General features: G+C 48.3%; 2 protein-coding genes across 2 annotated transcripts in view; both read right to left on the bottom strand.

Moving 5' to 3' along the window:
• LOC309351869 (uncharacterized protein) overlaps positions 1–6966 on the bottom strand; it is a 46912-nt gene extending 39946 nt beyond the window's left edge. The window contains exon 1 of the mRNA XM_081880001.1: positions 6910–6966. The gene's annotated coding sequence lies outside the window, so the exon portion shown is untranslated. The remainder of the gene's footprint in view (positions 1–6909) is intronic.
• A 2098-nt stretch (positions 6967–9064) lies between these two features.
• On the bottom strand, positions 9065–15693 carry LOC309351239 (lithostathine-like). Its single transcript, XM_081878669.1, has 6 exons — positions 15635–15693; positions 13530–13608; positions 12723–12835; positions 11839–11976; positions 11276–11387; positions 9065–9649 (listed from the first exon to the last, which is right to left on the bottom strand). The coding sequence occupies exons 2-6, from the start codon at positions 13594–13596 to the stop codon at positions 9576–9578; spliced, it is 504 nt and encodes a 167-aa protein (XP_081734795.1). The 5' UTR covers positions 13597–13608; positions 15635–15693; the 3' UTR covers positions 9065–9575.
• Positions 15694–16897: the final 1204 nt, after the last annotated feature.

The raw sequence follows: 16897 nt of genomic DNA, 5'->3' as shown, positions 1-16897 counted from the left end.
GGATGGGCGGGAGGGGAGGAAGGGGGGGGAGAGAGGAAGGTTGCCCCCTCCCTTCTTTCTTCTGGGGATCAAGAGAGCGGGGGAGGGGCTGATCCCGGCAATCCACTCGCAAAGTGGGGTCTCGCACCCCAAAATGTTTACTGTTACGGCAAAATCTGGGTGCGAGGCTGCTCTGCCACCCAGCTCATCGGACTAAGTCCGTGGGTCCCTGCGGAGGAAAATGAGCTCAGCCGTAGACAGGAGCAAACTGCAGAAGATCCAAGTTTATAGCGCAACAGGTTCAAGGCAAGATTGAACAGCGAGAAAGGGGTGACATGAACTTTTGAAACTCCCTCCATGTCCCAGAATACAGTGCAAAATACATCCCAGTTACATCATGAATATATTAAGGAAAGGTTGGGTTACACAGATTCCATCATGAATATATTAAGGAGAGGTTGGGTTACACCGGATTCACATAAGGAGGAGGGAGGGGGGAATATGCAGAGCTGGAGATATGCACAGATAAACACTTCCTGAGTATTGGGGATGAGAAGACAATGGTCCAGTCTGCCACCTGACATTGCCTGGAGGAAAGGCTGATCAGAGCGATTTGACAGGATTAGGGTCTTGACACCTTGCTTGAGGGATTATAGATTTTAGTCCCTTTTGACATTGACAATTGGGAATAAATGGATATATTGTAGCGAAGAAGAAGGTAAAGAAGACATGCCCCCCCCCTTTCCGTATCATTTACATTGCAAAATCCCTCCCTCCCCCACGAGATTAGATCCGTCCGTGTTTTAGGTACTGGTGTACATTGAGCAGCGGCTTGGAGTGAAGCAGCCCAGAACTAAAGCGAGTTGGAATTTGTACATCCTCACATAGGTTTTTTCACCTCCTGATGTAGCGATGATGCTCCACGAACTGCATGCTGGGATAAGATGGAAACTTTTAAAAGTCCTTGTCACCCCATCCTCGGGGTTCAATTCCTCTTTGGACCTGTTGTGCAATAAACTTTGATCTACAGCTATTTGCTCCGGTTGGTGGCCGGACTCCTTCCTTTATTCCGCAGGGACCCTCGGGCTCTGCTTGATGAGCTGGGTGGCTGAGCAGCCTTGCACCTGGGTCCCCCCCATAACACCAAATTAGCCTTTTATTGAACAGACCTAGGAGTTTTGATAGACTTAGGGGGCATACAAGACCCGGGATCCGAGCCTTCTTCCCTTGGGGGTTCCCCAGCTGGTGCCTCCCCCGCTTTTCACCCAGCCACTCCATGACAGCAACAGCAGCAACATCAGTAAAATAAGTATGGTAATAATATGCACACTGGTCCTCTGGCTGGAAGATTAAAAACTTCTGGGACTATGGAAAAGTACTATCTTCCCCAAATCCCAGAATAAGCAGTAGATCTGGGGTTGCCCCATGGGGTTCATGAGTGAAGATGGGACCCATCAGGAGACTTCCCTGGTACCTGCAGCCCCTCCTTCCCTCTCTTGCAAGAAGGCTTGGAGGGAAATCTCCCATTAAATTACAGTATTTTAAGTTTTCTTCTGAATGTGTAGGAGACAGGGAGAGGTTCTAGTGAAGAAGCAGTGTTTGGAGATCACACGTGGTGGGGGTGAGAGAGTTTGGTGCAAAAACCAGTCACACACAGATGCACCAATTTTTCATGCTTGAGTACAGCAGTTTCAGCAGTAAACAAATACAGCACACAGGATATCTAAGTCAGGCACACAAACCGGCAGAAGGGAGCAAGGGAGGAAAGAGGCTGGAAGGAGACAGGGCAATGGAGGTGTGTCTTTCGCTTCCTGTCGTCTGGGAGGGAAGTCAGCAACTCAGCATATTCAGGGGCTTCACAAATAAAAGCTTTCTGCCGGCAGCTTCCAGGCAAATGAGCATCCCGGAAACACACACTGTGATCTGTGGTGTGTTGCCATATCTATTGTTTTTGAAAGGTTATCATGATGTGGTCTAGAAACCAGTTTGGACAATATATCGCCCAGCCCTAATCCTCACTGACCACCAGCAATCCAGACAAACCCTCTTGCCTTCTCTATCAAAAGGTACTTTACATCTTAGATCATAATCACATTGTTTGACATTGCCTTCAATATTTCATTACGATAGAGTTTTACACATAAAAAACCAGAACTTCAAATACACAACATGTGTTAAAGACAGATTTCCTTATGAGTTCATTTCTGTGAAGAAAAGAGTGGACTCTGAGAGGAAGACCTCCCACACTCCATACATCTAAATGGGTTCTTCCATCTGAGAGTCTCTGTATTTTCCTTAAACACTCCATTGAAAATAAAGCACTTTTTGCAATCTTTTCATTTAAACTGCTTCTCCTCTTTGAGTCAACTCCTAAAGTTCTTCCTGTTCATGAATCTGTTGATTTAGAATTTCCACCCAGACAGAACCTCTATCTACTTTCTTGATATTTATAAGGTTTGTATTCTGTTTGAGTTTGCTGACATAAATCAAGGGTTCCACCCTGACTGCAGCTCCTTCCACAGTCCATACATTTAAACAGTTTCTCCCCTGTGTGAATCCGCTGGTGTACTTTAAGGTCTCCATTCCGACTGAAGCTCTTTCCGCACTCCATACATTTAAATGGTTTCTCTCCTGTGTGAGTCCGTTGATGTTTTCTAAGATTTCCATTATCACTAAAGCTCTTTCCACATTCCATACATTTATATGATTTCTCCCCTGTGTGAATCCGCTGGTGTAATTTAAGGACTCCATTCTGACTGAAGCACTTTCCGCACTCCAGGCATTTAAATGGTTTCTCCCCTGTGTGAATCTGCTGGTGTAATTTAAGGTCTCCATTCTGACTGAAGCACTTTCCGCACTCCAGGCATTTAAATGGTTTCTCCCCCGTGTGAGTCCGTTGATGAATTCTAAGAGTTGCATTTAAACTAAAGCTCTTTCCGCACTCCATGCATTTATATGATTTCTCTCCTGTGTGAGTCCGTTGATGTGTTCTAAGTTTTCCATTCTCATAAAGCTCTTTCCACACTCCATACCTTTAAATGGTTTCTCCCCTGTTGGAGGTCGTTCAATGAAGCATATTCCACATTTAAACACATTTTAATGTCTATTCCTAATGAAACGAAAGGTGCCCCATTCCCTGGAGTTTTGACTGTCTTCTCCATTTCCTTCTTCAGAGCGGGAGGAAAGGAAATCCTGGTTGGGTTTCAAGGAAGAGAACAAACAAAACAGAGCACATCAGATGCCATTAGCACCTTCTCCTATTTCATCGTCTCCTACATTCCCTCAACTCCTACCCATGTTCCCAATTTTTAGGAAATGAAGTTGCAATGTCATCAGATGATAGTAATTCATGAGCAACCTTCATAATCCTCAATCAATGTTCATAAAGCAGCTTGATTTTTTAAAGAATGATGTGCTGTCTGATCTCGTGCCCGTCTTCTGATGCAGAAGTATCCTAAAATGACACTGAAAAGCAGGATATTCAAGGCAAATAGATAAACTGTAATTAGTGGAATATGTAGTACCTTGAATATGTACTATTGATTTATTGATGGACTGAAGTTGTGTTATTTCTGGGGAGATGAAATTATTCCTGTTCTGTCTTAAATATGATAATCATACGATGTCATGGGGTGTTAGGGGAGCATTCGTACCTTTGGTGGGGGACATGTCAGGCACCTTCTGGGTTAATCTACCCACCATTGGTCCCCACCCTGCACTCAGCTCCCACCTGTGTCTTCCAGAAGCAGTCAGCATGCAACAGGGGCCACGATCCCAGGAACGACTTCAAACGGCCGGCTAAACCAGGTGAGGATACCTGATGGGTCTCAAATCCTTGGTGTATTAGGGAATTCTGCTGCAGGTGAAGGCAGGCCCTGGTGGATGGAGAGGAGGAGAACAACAGTGAATCCCACAGTCAAGAAGGCAGATTCTGTCCATCCTGCAGAGGAAAGTGAAGGGCAGATGGGGCTCGTCAACCAGGGAAGGGAGCCCATCGAGAAGGAAAACTCTGGTCGTAATACTTTGCTGCCTCGTGAGTTATTTTCAGGAGACGAAAAGGCAATTTAGGGAAATCTATACAAATCCAGAGTGGAGTCTCTAAGATAGTTGCATGGTGTCCTGCACACCTCCTTCCACCCACTCCTGCAGCCAAGCTGGTGTCTAACGGACTGCTCTGCTTTCCTTGGGACCATATAAGCCAAGATGAGAAGGGGGTCTTGTTCTCTAGGCAGCCCAGGACCCCCAAACACACTGCCCAGGCAGTGCTGCTAACACAGCAGTTTCAGGCAGAGAGATGAGCTCAGACCTGTGTATCAAAGTCTCTCCAATGTGGAACAAGGAATACAGAAGCGCTATGTACATCATATGTCACTCTAAAAGTATTCAAAATATTTGCCTTTTGAAGAAAAGACCACCAAGTATCCGGTGGCCCCTTCAAAGCTAATGAAAATATCGTGCCTGGAGCTTTTGGGGGTGCAGGAGCAGGAAAACTTCTTCCACCATTATCCTTCCAATTGGGATTCAGGCCTCATCATGCGACAGAAACTACCCTGGTTGTGCTGGTTGATGGTTTCCGATGCGCTGGAGTCAGAGGGAAAAGCTGTTTCCTGGTTCTGTTGGATCTCTCAGCGGCTTTGGAGAACTTTGACCATGGTATCCTTCTGGACCCTCTAGGGGAGCTGGGGACCCTGCTGTGCAGTGGTTCCCCTCCTTCCTCCTGGGCCATGTCCAGAAAGTGGTGTTGGAGGATGAGTGTTCTGACCCCTGGGTGCTCACTTGTGGGGTGCCTCAGGGCTCTGTCCTCTCCCCCATGCTTTTTAATATCTATATGAAGCTGCTGGGAGAGATCATCAGGGGTTTTGGGCTGGGTGTTCACGAATATTTGGGCGATACACAGATCTTCTTCTCATTTTAATCAGAACCAGTGAAGGTGGTGAATGCCCTGTGTTGGTGCCTGGAGGTGGTTTGAAGATGGATGGTGGCTAACAGATTGAGCTTGAATCCTGACAAGACAGAAGTACTGTCCCTGGGGAACAGGCGGTGGGCAGGTGTGGGGGATCCCCTAGTCCTGATGGGGCAACTGTGCCCCTAAATAACCAGGTGTGCAGCCTAGGGGTCATTTTGGACTCACAGCTGACCATGGAGGCACAGGTCAATTCTATGTCCAGGGCAGCTGTCTAGCAGCTCCATCTGGAATGCAGGCTGAGACCCTCCTTCCCCGCACACTGTCTCACCAGAGTGGTGCACGCTCTGGTTATTTCCGGCTTGGACTACTGCTATGTGGTCTAGATGGGACTCCCTTTGAAGGTGACCCAAAACTGCAACTGCATGGGAGCAGCGCCAAGACCACATATCACTTCCTCTAAAGGATCTTACCTGGCTCCAAGCAGATTTTCAAGCACATTTCACACTGTTGGTGCTGACCTTTAAAGTGTCATGGTTGCATTTTCCTGGAAAAGTATTGATCTAATGCAGGCTTCCTGAAACTCGGCAGTTTCTTTTTGCTGAGAGCTAGTGGTGGGATAAGTTGCTATGAGGTTATGAAGAACCTTTCTTGTTTTGGGGAACCAGATGAAGCTGGTTTAAACTGGAATGAGCCAGGCTTGTTATCCAGTCCCAAGGTTACTCTGACATTGAATTGTTTATAAATCACAGTATTGAAAGGCGCCTGGTCCCACTTCCTAGTCTGCTATTTCCCTACTCAGCTTGTGTGATTCTTACTTGAGTGCAGTTTTGGTATGCTAAGTTAGAGTTTTATGTAAGTTAAGTTTTTGCTTTTTTTATCCTGTTATGCTTCTTTGCCTTCAGTAATAAATTTATTTGCTGAAATAGATCGTTATGGAGGAGCAAGATCTGCAACCTAAAGCCCTCAACAGCCTCGACCCTGTACGCCTCAAGGAGCATCTCCACCAACATCGCTCAGTCTGGACAGGGAGGTCCTCCTTCGAAGATCTTCTGCTGATTCCCCTCCTGCAAGAAGCGAAGTTATAGGGAAGCAGGCAGAGGGCGAGGAAGTGGGCAACTATCTGACATTTAGAAGACAGCTGAAGGCAGCCCTGTTTTGGGAGGTTTTTAATGTCTGATGTTTTACTGTCTTTTCTTTGTACTGGAACCAGGCAGTGGAAGAGAAACTTAAAGATGGAAGCCTAAGAGAGAGGAAAAGGTTTCTGGCTGCTTCCTGGGTGGGACTGCGGAAACGAAGATCTCCTTCTGAGAAGCCCTCTCCCCTCCCCTCTTCCTGGACAGGGCAGGGGCTTATGGGGGCTTATGGGGTGGGAAGAGGATGGAGGTTGCAGGAAGGAAGGGGTGGGGGGACACGACCCCTCACTTTCCAGGCATCCCTCTGGTTGCGTGGGTGGCCGATTCTTGGGTGGGAGGGAGAAGCCAAGGCGGCCCCTCCAGAGAATCCCCGCAGGTGCCACCATGGAGAAGTCTCCCCAAAGACGGTTTCTTATCCCCCCCCAATGCTGCCCTTCCCTGCCCCAGGGATGCTCCCCCTCCCCACTTCCTCGACTCCCTCCCTCTGTCCCAGAGTCTCCCCTGCACCCAGAGGCCCCCTTTGGCGCGGCTCACCCCTCACCCTCCATCTTTCCATCCTGAGGGGCCACCCCAAGACGCACAGATTAGGGACAGGGGGGGGGTCTCTATCCAGGCGTCCCTCACGCCCGTTAACCCTTTCATGGCCTGGCTTTATCCGTGCGGAGCCTACAGGGCCCCAGGGATGCTTACGCGGGGGAAACGGGGCAAGGGGGCCCTCGTGGGGACCCCCTGCGTAGGCTCCCCATGTCCGCCGCTGCCAAGGCGCCTAAGGGCCCAAGGAAAGCCCCCTTTGCAGCACGCGCACAGGGATCCAGGCCCCACGGAAGGCGGTTGGGGGGGCTGGCGGGGGTCTCTGGATCCTTTTCTCCCCTCCCCCCGCGACCCCTTTACCTCTTTGTCCTCGCTCCCGATTCTCCTTTCCTTTCCTGCAACATCCACGGGGGGGGAAGGGGGGTCCCCTCCCATGACGCCCCGCCTCCCCTTTCCAAAAGAGCGCGCCCCTAGATCTTCGGGCAGAGCAGCAATCCGGCGTAGAAGCTCCACTTCTGGGAGAAGCAGGACGTTTGGGAGGGAGCTCAGCCCCCCCCCCTTATTCCCGGAACAGAAGCCGAATAGTGAGGAGGAGGAAGAGGAGGAGAAGAAATGGGTGCAACGGATGGGGGCGGGATTTGGGGTTGTGGGGGGTGGGGTGAGAGAAGGATGTGCCGGGAGGGGAGGGGAGGAATTGGGGGGAGAGAGAGGAAGGTTTCCCCCCTCCCTTCTTCCTTCTGGGGACCAGGAGAGCGGGGGAGGGGCTGATCCCGGCAATCCACTCGCAAAGTGGGGTCTCGCACCCCAAAATGTTTACATTGCAAAATCCTTCCCTCCCCCACCCCACGCCGTGAGGTTAGATCCGTCCGTGTTTTAGGTACTGGTGCGCATTGAGCAGCGGCTTGGACTCTGTGACTCCTGTGTTACGGGGAAAAACGGGGCTCTGACTTTTGCACACAAACACAGACACACACACACACACACACACACACACACACACACACACACGAGACATCCAGGTAAAATTCATCCCTTGTGTCTCCCGTCAGAGGTAACACAATGAGGCCAGTGAGAAAGCAAGGCCAGCTGTTGATCTGTTTGCGGGCAGAGGCTCCCCCCCCCCCCATGCAAGGAATAAAGTAATCCGGTCTCCGTGGCGGTTTATTTTGCGGGGGAAATCCTTGGGGGGAAAAAAAAAAAAAACCTCAACAACTTCAAACCCAGAAAAAAGAGTTCAAAAACTTCAGTCGTAAAAAAAGGTCAACAACTTTGGTTGGCCCTTTGGTTGGCCCTCACAGCCCTTCACTTCATCAGATCTGGCCCTCTTTGAAAAAAGTTTGGACACCACTGAAATAAATTCATTCAACTTGTGATTTGGTGTGCGTACACTGTGGACTCAGTGGATGGCGCTGTGTCGCCACGGACAACTTCGTCATTTCTTACTACGATATGAAGCTACCAGCCTGAGTTTGACCAAACTGCAGGAGGCGGTGGAAGACAGGAGGGCCTGGCGTGCTCTGGTCCAGGGGGTCACGAAGAGTCGGACACGACTAAACGACTAAACAACAACTATTTCTGGGTTAGCGGAGTCTGTAACCTGAAGCGTCTGTAACCCGAGGTACCACTGCATTACAGAAAAGTCCTTGACGCAGCCAACTAACGCATGCAGTATTGTTGCTTACTATCTCCTGATAGGGGCACTGACCAATCACACCAAACACAATGGGGGGGGTGGTGGAGCAGAACAGCTGGAAATCAGCTGATTGGCAGACGCGGAACTGCACCTGACAATTATGTGGGCGGCAATTCCCACCCAGAGAGGCGTGAGGGGCGAGCCCACTTTGTAGTCACCCAGGAATGGCACTGCAGGGGAGATGGCTAGCGTGCCCACAGAGAGGGCTCTGAGTGCCATAGGTTCACCACCACTTAGCTAGACTGAGCTTGGAGCGACTAGGCTAGTGTGGAAGGAATTTTGTTGTTGCTGGAGTGCCTCTTTTCCTCAGACTGAAGTGCTCCCAAACCCTGAATCTTAGGAGGGCATGTTTGATAATAATTATAATTTATTATTTGTACCCCGCCCATCTGGCTGGGTTTCCCCAGCCACTCAGGGCGCCTTCCAACAAAGATTAAGAATACATTGAAATGTATTGATGGCTGGTTGGGGATCCCTACAGAAGTAGCAAAGGCAGGACCCCAGATTCTTGTGCTGGTATCCTTAGGCTGGCATCACCTCCCCCACCCCAACAGCCTGTGTCCATATGGCATTCTGGCTCTAGCATTCATAGGACCTGGGAGATGAGGGTTCGAATCTCCACACAGCTACGATGCTCCTGCTGGGTGATCTTGGACCAATCGTGATCTTTCAGCTTGGCCTACCTCACAGGGCTGTAGTGAGGATGGAATGGGGTCGAGGGAGAACCATGTCTGTCACATGGACCTTTGGGGGGGGGGAGGTGGGATCTGAATGTCACAATAAACAACTATTTCAAGAAGACAGAGGACATGATCACAGAACTGCATGCACAGAAAGAGGTTTATTGTCACTACGGAGGAAGACGGGAGCTGGCCAGAGAGAGAGAGAGAGAGAGAGAGGAGACAGCTTGCAAAGGTTTGCATTTCCATGATGTGGTCTGGGAAAAGGGGGTTCCAAAGTTGGCCCCCATCACTTTGCAAAGCACAAGGAAAGCTTCGTTTACTCAGCTAACTATTCCACAAAAGCATCTCATCTCTTTGCAGAAAAGTGAGAGAGGTTTCATATCTCATGGGGCAAACTTCCTACTCTGGAGTACTGTTGCTCACACCCTCAAGCTCTGGATTTTGCTAGGTCTTAATGGAATCAAGAGTCCAAGCTGGATTTACTTGGGGAAGCCCCTCTTGTTTTTTTCTGCTCCAGGCCAATAGAGGAGGGGAGGGAATAGATTTCCTGCAGGTGGACAGAGCAGGTGGGAAAGGGGGCTGGCCTTGGACCTGTTGGGAAGCTGGATGTCTTTGGGTGTTCCTCTCAGGCCCAGGGTGGCACTTCAGGCCTAATCGGTGGCCTTGTATTTGCAAAGGTATGGCAAGGTAGTCGTACAGGAACGCTGGATCCATTTCTGGGAACCTGCAGGGCAGAGGTTGAGAGAGATTGTTAGGGTGTTTCCAGAAATTGAGAGAAAATGTAGATTTCCTTTTGAGTAAATCAAGTATTTCTTTCCCTGTTTTGGAGAGGGGGACAATTACAAGGAAAAGCAACGAAGAGATTTGATAAATACAAAAGCAGAAGTATTTCGAACAAGCCATTCTACGTGTGTGTGTGTGTGTGTGTGTGTGTGTGTGTGTGATGCAGAACCCTTTCCCCATGGTTTGTGAGATCTTTGTCATGTTTGAGATATTTTCTTGCATTCCCCACACCTGCATGAATGAAACTTCACTGAAGCCACCTATCAAAAAGCTGAATTCTGCATTTAAATTAAGTTCCACCTTTGCAATGGGGCAGAGTTCCTGTGCCCTACTCTGGGACAATGAAGATCATGGCCACTGGGCCCATCACCTCCTGGCAAATAGAAGGGGGAGAAATGGAGGCAGAGAGAGATTTTACTTTCTTGGGCTCCATGATCACTGCAGATGGTGACAGCAGTCACAAAATTAAAAGACACCTGCTCTTTGGAAGAAAGGCGATGGCAAACCTAGACAGCATCTTAAAAAGCAGAGAAATGACCTTGCCAACAAAGGTCTGTATAGTTAAAGCCGCGGTTTTCCTCGTAATGATGTATGGAAATGAGAGCTGGACCATGAAGAAGGCTGATCGCCGAAGAATTGATGCTTTTGAATTATGGTGCTGGAGGAGACTCTTGAGAGTCCCATGGACTGCAAGAAGATCAAACGCATCCATTCTTAAGGAAATTAGCCCTGAGTGCTCACTAGAAGGACAGATCCTGAAGCTGAGGCTCCAATACTTTGGCCACCTCATGAGAAGAGAAGACTCCCTTGGAAAGACCCTGATGTTGGGAAAGATGGAGGGCACAAGGAGAAGGGGACGACAGAGGACGAGATGGTTGGACAGTGTTCTCGAAGCTACAAACATGAGTCTGACCAAACTGTGGGAGGCAGTGGAAGACAGAAGTGCCTGGCGTGCTCTGGTCCAGGGGGTCATGAAGAGTCGGACACGACTAAACAACAACACTCTGGGACAAAGAAGCACTCTAGACTTTGCCCACCGACCCCACTGGAGGTAACAGCTCAAAAACAAAAATGCAGCCCAGGTGATAAGAAGTGCCAAGTATAAAGAGGAAAATAGTGGAGTTCTCTCTCTGGAGCCCCATCTCTCCCTGTCCTCAGTTTCCTTGTCAAGTCCTTTCTGCGCAGGAATAAGTAAGCCTGTCCTTTTCATTTTTTGTCAGTTTCCCATTTTCCCATTCTTGTGTTCTCTATATTTCCACATCAGTTTGTGATTCTTGTTGGGTTTGATTATTTAGCTCCTCCTGAACATTCATCAACATTTTAAGGCCATTTTCAAACAATCAGCGTGTTTTTGCAAAGCAATTTCCCCCAATACAAGGAACTTTTGCATGTTACTTTTGCAGATGTTAGCACTTTAAAGCATACTGGAAGTATATGTGTTTTGGCGCACACTTGGTTGGAGAACTGCATTGCAACTTTCAGAGTGTCTGAGAATGGCTTTGTTTTAGTTCCCCTCAATTCCTTGAATGGAATGGGGTTTCCTTCCCCAGTCTCTCTTCCTGCATACCTGAATAAGAAAGAGAGACACATTCGTCTGAAGAGATTGAGTGGCTGATTCTCCGACCGTCCCAGAGGGGTTGAGAGAAGACAGATCCATCGCTCCATTCCCAGATCATATTCTGGAGAGAGAGAAGGAGAAAGGAAGGTCTTGTGATAAAAGGGGAATGCAAGCCCATTGCTCCCCACATCCCCAGAGAGGACACAGCTGGGGAATCAGCACAACTGACAAAGCCAATGAGTTGATTTGAGTCTCCAGCAGCTGGAGCCATAAAGATAAAAGGGGACTGACAATTAGTATGGTGTTGGGAAGAATCTGTGACTTTATAGATAGCGCAATGAGAGTTGGGAAGGAGGAAAGGCAATGAGGATCTGGAGCTGGAGCTTCAGAACCTCCCACAGAGCCACTCCGAGAAATAATGCCATCTCCAAATGAGGACTTCAAGGTTTGACGTTTGGGGAAGGAAGTGGTTTCAGAGGGAAGTGAGAGCCAGTGAGCTACATCTGAAGGACCTCAAGGGAGCTGAGGGGCTCGTACAGTCAGCATCTTCAGAGAGTCCTAAAGGCACCTACCGAGGTACGACGGTCAGCTACCAGGCCGATCCAGACGTTGCTGGAGCCATATCGTCTCAGGTAACTGTAAACCACATTTGCTTCCCTTGCAGAAAGAATGGAGGCCAGCTGGGACCCATGTCTCCTCTGGCAGCTGACCTGCAGGGAGAAGAAAGGGGGAAACCAGTGAGATGCTGCCCAGAGCCAGGATTCCCAAGGATTCCCAACAAGGATGCCCTTGTTCTTCTCTCTCTCTCTTTTTTACAACTATTTTTTATTATTGCAAAGTAAATACATCAGTACCAAAGCATGCATAAAGAATAATATAAAGGGGGGGAATAATAAAGGGGGGGAATGCAAAGAACAGTAGAAAGTAAAAGAATAAAGCAAAGCATAAAATATCAGTACAATAAACACTATTTTACAAAATAATAGTAGTAATAGGCTTCCATCACTCTCACAACACTTCCTTTCACATTTCATATTTTATCTGTATTTCAGTATTATTGTCATCTTAATATATAGATATGCATATGTTTCCCCTTTTACATTCATGAGGTCATTCTAGGCACAGCCAAATTTTTACATTAGAACCTTGTCTTTCTAAATAATCATTCAAGCACTTCCATTCCTTCGTGACTGTATTGCTTGGCTTTATTATATCCGTCAATTTGGCCAGTTCCAAATATTCACATAATTTACATAACCATTCCTCTTTGGTCAGTACCTGGTTACCCTTCCAGTACTTAACCACCAGGATTCTCGCGTCATGTACAGAAAGAATTTAATATTTTCTCTAGAAATATCACTATTCAATATTCCCAAAAGGTATATTTCTGGTCTTTTGCTATGTGAAGTTCTTAGTAACTTTCTTCTTTCTTCTCATTCCCCCTGGTGAAACTTACCTCGGCATCATCCCATGAGCATCTGGAGCTAGAATACTCGTAGCAGTACTTTCTGTAGAAGACGGCTCCTGCAGGGCAGTGAGCGCGAGCGCTCTGGGTGCGATTGGCGGCACCTGTGAGGAATTGGATTGAGACTGGAATATATGCCACAGACCACCAACCCTTTCCTTGACAGATGGAGCCCCTCGAGGAAGCCCTGGAGTTAGGAATTGGGAGGTTCCTTCTGCCTCTTTCCAAACTAATCTTTCCCCCTTGACCTGACACCGGCTCACACCCCTCTTTATGGGAACCCAAAAGTTATTGCCAAAATGGTTGCAGCACAGTGTTGTCTATGCAGCTCCAGCAGGGGCTTTTCCACACCTGATCTGTGATATAATAATAATAATAATAATAATAATAATTAATAATAATTTATTTATACCCCACCCATCTGCCTGGGTCCCCCCCAGCCACTCTGGGTGGCTTCCAACTAAACACTAAAATACAATAACCTATTAAACATTAAAAGCTTCCCTAAACAGGGCTGCCTTCACATGTCTTCTAAAAGTTTGGTAGTTATTTTTCTCTTTAACATCTGGTGGGAGGGCGTTCCGCAAGGCGGGCACCACCACTGAGAAGGCCCTCTGCCTGGTTCCCTGTAACTTGGCTTCTCACAGTGAACGAACCGCCAGAAGGCCCTCGGAACTGGACCTCAGTGTCCGGGCAGAATGATGGGGGTGGAGACGCTCCTTCAGGTATACTGGGCCGAGGCTGCTTAGGGCTTTCAAGATCAGCACCAATACTTCTGCCCCTTCTCCTAATGCTCACCTTCTGCTAAAGGGTTCAGGATCAGGCAGCCCAACAGGCAGAGTCCAAGGTAGACCACTTGCCCCATCTTCTGCTTCTCCTGGGAAAAGAAAGTGTCAGCAACGTTCATCCCAGTGAAGGGCATGGCATTTCCAGAAATGATGGGTCCATTGTGTGGCGCAGGGTGTTTGTGTATTTTTTGGGCTTTGAGCTTGTGATCATTCAAAATTCAAAAAACAGGCAATGCTAAGTTGCTTATAAGACCCAGACTATCTCATCTGCTTTGACAACATCAAATATTGCTGCAGCACAGCAGCCAGGTTCAGTATTTTCCAAGTCATACGAAAAGCAAAGTTAGCTGTGTTGCGGTTTGTAAAAAAAATATCCAGATGCTTTTGGGGGCAATACCATTTTGAACACCAGGACCCTAAACTGGAAGAAGAGGCTTTTACCCACCCCCTGAATATGGTACTTTATATTCCACGAGAGAACATCTACTGGGAAAAGTCACCCAGTTTGGTTTCTGTTTCTGGAACACCTAAAATTAATTCCCGCCTTTGCTAATATATGGACTGCCTCTTTCCTCCCCTTTCTGCCTCTCTTTTCTACCTTTCAGGGGACAGAGAGAGACCTGGGGAACAACAACCACTTCTTGTGTTTCCAGAGAAGGGCAAACAGCCACAGTTATGTGTCTTTCTCCTCAGTGGAACAGCCCAAAATGGTCGGCTTACCCTGTGCCTTGGCTCTGCACTGAGGTTATGGGGCTCAGTGTGGGATCATACAAGCCTTTGCAGGCAGCGGCGGAGCAAGCCAATTGGGCACCTGTGGCGGCACGCATGCCCTGCACCCAGGGGTGGGGCCAGCGGCCCCTGAGACTGGGTGAGCCTGGGCAGGATGCTCCATGGGGCCTCTGAGGAATCTGTTGGACTTGCGTTCGGCCGAGCTATTCCTCCCGTCGAGTCCTCCGACGTTGATTAACGACCTGAGCCTTTGATGAGGCTCCAGGCACGTTCCCCCATTGTGCAGAGTATACAGCAGAATGAAGGATGAGAAATATGAGCTACATGCTAAGAGTTTTATTTTCTAACTACGCAGACAGAAAAGAAAAATACATCCTCTCTCTGTGAGAGCAGAGAGGCAACTGGAAAAAAGGAACAGGAAACCAGTAATATAAACATCCGTCTCCCGTGAGACTTCCGACAGCCTGGAGTCTCTGGAATGTAAACAGAGTCTTGTGACTCCAAGCACTGCACAGTGGCAATAAATAGAAACCTATCAGAATCTGCCTGCCTCCTCCCATTCAGCAGCCTTACAGCTGAGGGGGAGACAGCTGGCGGACTGTTTGGGGCAGCATGGAGCCCATGGATGCCCAAGCCACCGTGTCATTCCCAGGAGAGATGCGTGGCTCAGGCGCGCTGAAAGCCCTCCGGTGAGTGCCGCATCCCATTTTGTCACCCCCCTCAGTGGTGACATCTGGGGTGGACTGCCCCCACCCCCCTTCCTCCTCCCCTGCTTGCAGGGATTCAGTCTTTGTGTTTCAACCTTTTTTTTTTTGCCACCCCAAGCCCTGCCCAGTGATGCTGGAGAACTCTGCCCAATACAGAAAAGGAATCAGAAATTGCTGCCGCTCCTGAGATGGTCTGTGGTCAGCAACAGCAACCAGTAAGCAAATGTGATCAATATTAGTTCACATCGCAGTAATTTTTTTTAAGCTCACAAACTATATGAAACATTGTTTTGATGTTTCCTTCACATTGGCATGGATATAAGTTGCATAAATAGTTACACAGCTGACGCTAAACAGCGGACGGCGAGAGGAATGACAAAAACTGAGACAGAACTGCAGCAGAATGGAAACAGGTCTGCTTGCAAGGAATGCAGGTTGCAATGAAAATCGTTGCCATCTTACATTCCCAGTCCTGCCCCGTTCCTGCTGGCCCAGAAGGGGTGCCCATTCCCTTATTGGCTTCCTCTTCCTTCCAGTAAAATACATTCTAGGCCAGTGGAGAAAACCTTTCTCCCCAGGGTCTGTGGCGCTGCTGACCTGTTTTCTCGAACCGTTTCTCTGCTAGGAAACGCAAGACTGTTTTGAGGGTTGCAACAGCAAAGAGGTAGATGGGTCTCACCTGCGTCCTTCTCTCCTACTGTCTTGCTGTGGCTGATCTGGAGCCGAGGGCGATTCTTGCAGCCTGTGTAGGTGCTGTCCACCCCTGGGCATATTTATAGGAAGAGGACAATGCAGAAGGGAGACAAAGGTGAAGCCAACAAACCCTACACAACTGACCACAAAGCAAACAAGGTTGGGTGATGAGCCATTGGGTGTCTTTTCATGAACCTGACAGATGATAAGTGAATGTGGTCATTAGCCCAGGGAGAAAGGTTGGGGTTCAATTCATTTATTTGATTTGATTGCATAGCCTTTTTTCTAGTAACCCTTGGCAGCCCAACCACCACAGCCCAGGGATAATGAGATTCAAGACGTCATTTCCTTGTTCCTTGTGTTGGAGGAACAAAACAGTACTTTGTGCTGTTGCTGGCTTTGTGGTGGTTTTCTTCTTCTGCTTCGCTATTGAGACCTCTGACCAGATATTTGCACTGGGGGCTCTGTCTATGTTCCCATGGCATAACCACACAAGACATGACATTTCTGGACGCCCAAGTTACGAGAAGTAGCAGGCAAGCAACAGAGGCAATAAATCAAAATTAATGAGCCGTGCCTTCAACAAACACCACTTGCCTTTCCCTGCCATGGGTCTTCCAACATTTGGTTTCATTGAATACCAGGCGTTCTAGTTTTAGGAGAGAGGCAGAAAAGCTGTTCTCTATCCACTTTCTCTTTACCATTCATAGTTTTATAAATTTTTATCCTGTTACCTCTTATCTGCCTTTTTTCCAAACTAGAAATTCTCACATGCACAACATTTATTATTTATTATTTATACCCTGCTCATCTGGGGGTTGTATGAAAATACAATAAAACATCAGACATTAAAAACTTCCCTAAACAGGGCTGCCTTCACATGTCTTCTAAAAGTCAGATAGTTGTCTATTTCTTTGACATCTGATGGGAGGGCGTTCCACAGGGCGGGCGCCACTACCGAGAAGGCCCTCTGCCTGGTTCCCTGTAATTTGGCTTCTCGCAGGGAGGGAACTGCCAGAAGGCCCTCGGAGCTGGACCTTGGTGTCTGGGCTGAACGATGGGGGTGGAGATGCTTCTTCAGGTATACTGTGCCGAGTGGTTGTGGAACAACTCCAGGCATGGACCTGGAGAATGTGGACCATTTGAATCTCTTCCAGTCGGGATTCAGGCCCCATCATGGGACTGAAACTGCCTTGGTCGCACTGGTCGATGATCTCCGGTGGGCTAGGGACAAAGATGAAAGCTGTTT

Source organism: Podarcis erhardii (genome assembly GCF_964252035.2).
Source record: "Podarcis erhardii genome assembly, chromosome: 10".
In the NCBI taxonomy this organism is placed as follows: domain Eukaryota; kingdom Metazoa; phylum Chordata; class Lepidosauria; order Squamata; family Lacertidae; genus Podarcis; species Podarcis erhardii.
The sequence above is the reverse complement of the archived record's forward strand: the minus strand, read 5'-3'. Positions and strand labels throughout refer to the sequence as shown.

What these genes read in the sequence shown, in the direction of transcription:
- LOC309351239 (XM_081878669.1), bottom strand. Translation starts at nt 13,596, where the DNA reads ATGGGGCAAGTGGTCTACCTTGGACTCTGCCTGTTGGGCTGCCTGATC. An exon ending in CCTGAACCCTTTAGCAGAAG is followed by an intron (nt 12,836 to 13,529) that starts GTGAGCATTAGG and finishes AATTCCTCACAG; the next exon opens with GTGCCGCCAATCGCACCCAG. An exon ending in GCTCATGGGATGATGCCGAG is followed by an intron (nt 11,977 to 12,722) that starts GTAAGTTTCACC and finishes TTCTCCCTGCAG; the next exon opens with GTCAGCTGCCAGAGGAGACA.